This window comes from Littorina saxatilis, unplaced genomic scaffold, assembly GCF_037325665.1.
Source record: "Littorina saxatilis isolate snail1 unplaced genomic scaffold, US_GU_Lsax_2.0 scaffold_338, whole genome shotgun sequence".
NCBI classification, from domain to species: Eukaryota; Metazoa; Mollusca; class Gastropoda; order Littorinimorpha; family Littorinidae; genus Littorina; species Littorina saxatilis.
In genome coordinates, this window is record NW_027129678.1 from 45,001 (window position 1) to 49,990 (window position 4,990).

At 44.2% G+C, this 4,990-nt stretch overlaps 1 protein-coding gene across 1 annotated transcript in view; it reads left to right on the plus strand.

The window, feature by feature from the left end:
• The window catches only part of LOC138957901 (uncharacterized), a 3,548-nt gene extending 708 nt beyond the window's left edge, over nt 1-2,840 (plus strand). Inside the window, exons 2-4 of the mRNA XM_070328938.1 lie at nt 1-395; nt 1,758-2,100; nt 2,826-2,840. The exon at nt 1-395 is cut by the window's left edge and continues 100 nt beyond it. Of these exons, the coding sequence (XP_070185039.1) occupies nt 1-395; nt 1,758-2,100; nt 2,826-2,840 (753 nt within the window). The remainder of the gene's footprint in view (nt 396-1,757; nt 2,101-2,825) is intronic.
• Nucleotides 2,841-4,990: the final 2,150 nt, after the last annotated feature.

Genomic DNA, 4,990 nt, shown 5'->3' on the forward strand with positions numbered 1-4,990 from the left:
AAAGGAAATGGCGTAGCAGAAACAGCCAGAAGGTTGGCTCCACGAGAAATTGTGATCAACCATGAACAAGTAGACATTCTCACAAAGCATAAAGAAGGAATGGTATTCCTCACAGGACCACCAGGCACAGGAAAAACATTGGTTTTGATTATCAAAGGCCTGGACTGGCTGGGTGGAGGAAAAGCAGTACAAGTCGTCAGCAGTGCTATTGAAGGCAAAGCAGCAGCGCACATGATTGTCACAGAATTGAAAAGATTGGCAGCAACAGGGACCGAAAATAACATCACAACCCACCACTTTGATATGACAAGCAGGAGCGAAGATTCAGTTGTTGAGGCGCTCGCAAGTGAAGCGAACCAGGGTGAGCTCTTCATTATTGCTGACGAAATATCCAGGTAAGTGCAGGAAGAGGACGCATGTGTACTTTTGGGGGAATGAGTATTTTCCCGAAAGACGAAAGTTATATGCGGAGATACGCGAGTGAAAATTCATGCGAAGGTATACTCAAGGCGAGAGAGTTAAAATTGAACACGTTTGGGGTAAGGGGTGTTTAAGGCAGGCGAGCGACATTTTTGTGTAAATGTGTGTGCGAGAGACATTTTCTTCAAGCATTATGTTTTACCATACGTTCGAAATTGCGATTATTCTTTTTTGAATAAAGACGTACGGTTTTTGTAGAATCGATGATGGGGTACCCTCATTTGTGTGGCTGTCATATGATCTCTCTGACAAACGTGTGCCTAGAAGTTTGACTAAAGAGCACAAAAACGAATTTTTTATTTGATGTACAAAATTGTGCGACAGGTCTACACAGTATTCAACAAGTCGCGTAAGGCGAAAATACAACATTTAGTCAAGCTGTCGTACTCACAGAGTGAAACTGAGCTCACTGCATTTTTTTCACAAAGACCGTATGCTGATAGCATCGTCAGTCCACCGCTCGTGGCAAAGGCAGTGAAATTGACTAGCCAGAATAGCGTGGTAGTGGTTGCGCTGAGCAGGATAGCACGCTTTTCTGTATCTCTGTTCTTTTTAACTTTCTGAGCTTGTCTTTAATTCAAACTTATCATATCTATATGTCATTGGAATCAGGAACCGACAAGGAATAAGATAAAATTGTTTTTAAATCGATTCTGGAAATTTATTTTTAATCATAATTTTCATATTTTTAATTTTCAAAGCTTGTTTTCAATCCAATATAACATTCTCATATGTTTTTTGAATCAGAAAATGATGAAAAATAAGATGAAATTGTTTTTGGATCGTTTTATAAAAAAAATAATTCTAATTACAATGTTCAGATTTTTAATGACCAAACTCATATTTTCTAAGCCTCCAAGCTGAAATGCTATAGCAAAGTTCGGCCTTTGTCGAAGATTGCTTGGCCAAAATATCAATCAATTTCATTAAAAACTGAAGGTGTGACAGTGCCGCCTCAACTTTTACAAAAAGCCGTATATGACGTCATCAAAGGCATTTATCGAAAAAATGAGAAAAAAAAGTCTGGGAATATCATTCCCAGAAACTCTCATGTAAAGTTTCATGAAGATCGGTCCAGTATTTTACTCTGAATCGCTCTACACACACACACACACACACACACACACACACACACACACACACACACACACAAACACACACACACACACACACACATACACCACGACCCTCGTCTCGATTCCCCCTCTATGTTAAAACATTTAGTCAAAACTTGACTAAATGTAAAAACATGCTAAACAACATTTTCTTACCTCCAGGGACTTCGCAAAGCTGTGCATTCAGCTGGAGCGACGTGTACAAAACCTTCACGTCTGGGCGGCTTCTCTCAATCACGAGGACAGGCCATCAGAGATGAAGGAGGAACAACTCACAGAGGCACTGAGAACCCCACCAATCATCACTAGAGAGGTGATGAGTTCTGGTTTCATGACGCACCAAAGGCAGGTCCTTTGCTACACATCGTCCAACATCCCACCACCATGTGTAGGCCCACGTTCGATCAGCATTATTCATGATAAAATCAAAGGGCATAGTGGAAACACTACCTACGACTGTTTGGAGTGCGGAAAGGAGGTGGCAGTATACCTGAACGAATTACAGGTTGGTGAGAACGATTTTAAATTATTTTTCTTCAATCCTGGGCAAATATCTTCGTTGGCCTGTATAATGTTATTTGTTGACACAAAGGCAAAACATGTTGTTCATGTTTTCAGTGGTTTATTCAGGAAGCTGCAAGCGTAGGAAGGCATAGCGCATGCGCGTGCATTATACGATACAGAGCTATGCGACATTTAGGTTTACTTATGTTATGGTTTCGTATACTCGATCGTAGTGTAGGCAATCATATTACATCTCCCTTTCCAAGATAAAAATTCCATACAGGGAGTTATGCTGGATTGTTTCAAACAAATGTCTTTCCTATTTCAATGTTCATACATCAAGAGCACACAATATTGTTGAACATTTCTGAGTCTGTTTTCAGCTTTGGAGTGTTCATGTTACAAGTTTGTATTATTAACATTACATAGTTGCTTCAGGTAAACATGCTAGAAACACGATTTGACTAAAATTGTCTTTGGCACATATGATGACATCTTCTGGAACTGTCTTTGGATTGTTCAGCTGGCTGTGGTCAGATAACAAAGAGATATGGAATATCCAGCTGCTATGCACTATAATGTGTAACCTGCTACACGGTTACTTACATACAGGTGTGACAGCCTACATACACATGCTGTTCACCTATAACAGGCCATGAATTTCACAACTAAAAGCATACTAATGCTTCTACCAACTTTAAAACACAACTGCTCATACTTTGGCAGATACTAGACAAATAGAACAGCCTAGCTACACATGCTGTCTACTTGTGCACAGGCCATGGGTTTATTCTTTATATCTAACAGGTTGGTTGATCTTTCTACCACTACGAGTGAACACAGCAGATGGCTCTGGTGCTGCTGCTGGTGAGTGTGCAGCTGGGTTGTTGACAGTTGGAGATGCTGTGTTATTTACTGGGGCTCTGACTGGGGTGTCGGCTGGAGTGTTGACTGAAGCGTTGACTGGAGTCGGAGTTTTATCAGCAACCGGCGAGTCTGTGTTTTCAGTTAATTGTTGCTGTGGCGAGTTTCTGATGTTGACTCTGTTTCTTCTCATTATTCTTCCGGTTGGTGTTTCTATCAGGTATGACCTTGGTTCCTGACATTTCTCTTTGACCACCGCTTCTTTCCATTTGCTTGAAGGTTGGTCTTGGAATCTGACGTGCTGGCCTGGGGTCAGTTGTGGCAAGTCCTTAGCCTTGGTGTCGTGGTATGACTTCTGGTTGTCTTGGCGGTGCTGTAGTCTTTCACGAATGAGGTCGTCGGTTGGATTTCCGGTGTGTCGAGTAGGAAGATTTCCACGAGGTTTTCTTCCGGTGATCAGCTCTGAGGGACTAGGAATTTTGGGGGAAACTGGAGTTGTGCGAAGGCACAATAGGGTAAGGTCAGGGTCACTGCCGTCCTGTTTTGCCTTGATGAGAGCTTGCTTTACTGTCTGCACCTGTCTCTCAATGAAGCCATTTGACTTGGGGTAGATGGGGGAAGAAGTGACATGGTCAAAACACCACTCCTTGGCGAACTCTTGAAATGCTTTTGCCGAAAACTGGGGCCCGTTGTCCTATTTGAGCGTTTTGGGAATTCCGTGCTCGGCAAATATCTGCTTCATCACTGCGATGGTGGTCTTGCAGGTGTAGTCGTTTGGGAGTTTCCTGCAGACGAAGAACTTGCTGTAATAATCAGCGACGAGGATGTGTTGGGTGTTGTCCACTGCAAAGAAGTCTACACCCAAGACTTCCCAGGGCTGTGTCGGAATCTCATGAGGATTGAGTGTTTCCGGCACTTGGTTCTTTTGGTGCTCCTGGCAGATGGGGCATTGAGATGTCAGTTTTTCGATGTCCTTCGAGATACCTTGCCAGTACACCGAGGCTCGTGCCCTTAGTCTGGTCTTCTCTATCCCTTGGTGGGCTGCGTGCAGTTGTATCAGCATCTCTTGCTGGAGGTTTAGCGGAATGACCACACGATCACCTTTGAGTACGATTCCGTCCTCCACAGAAAGTTCGTCTCGGAATGACCAAAAACTGCGAATCGGTTCGGGGACTTCTTGTATGGTGTCTGGCCATCCGTTGATGATTGTTGGGATAAGCTTGCTCAGAGTCGGGTCATGTTTGGTTTCCTCTTGGAGTGACTTGGTTCTCTCCGTGCTGAATCTGACCTGGCCAACAGTGAGGTCGAGATCAATGGTCTTGACGTTGCCAGGGCTCGGCAGTCTGGACAGTGTGTCTGCTACTGTCATGTCCTTGCCGGGTTTATATTCGATTGTAAAATCATACTGTTGTAGTCTGAGGAGCATTCGCTGCAGTCTTGGGGGTGCTCTGACGAGAGGTTTGTTGAGGATCATAACCAGTGGTTTGTGATCCGTTTTGACGAGGAATTTCTGACCGTATAGGTAGGTGTGAAATCGTTCAACCCCGTAGACGATGGCCAAAAGTTCTCGCTCAATACAGGCGTATCGCGTTTCAGCGTCCGTCAGCGTCTTTGATGCATATGCTATCGGCTTTCCCTGCTGGAGCAGTGTTACGCCAAGACCCTTGATGCTGGCGTCTGTCTCCAGTGTTGGTGTAGCACTTGTGTCAAAGTAGACCAGCGTGGCATCCTCTGAGACTGCATCCTTTAGGGCCTGGAAGCACTTTTGATGGTGTTCACCCCAGATGAATACTGAGTCTTTCTTGATGAGTTCTCTGAGTGCAGCTGCTTTCTCGGCCAGGTTGTTGATGAATGGCGACATGTATGTCACAAATCCAAGGAACTCTTGCAGTTCCTTTTTGGACGTCGGCGCTGGCATGGCTTTCAGGTCGTTGACCTTGTCAGGATCAGGATGCACGCCTTCCGGAGTGTATGTTGCGCCGAAAAATGTGATGGACTGTGTCTTGATGGTACACTTCTCCGAGTTG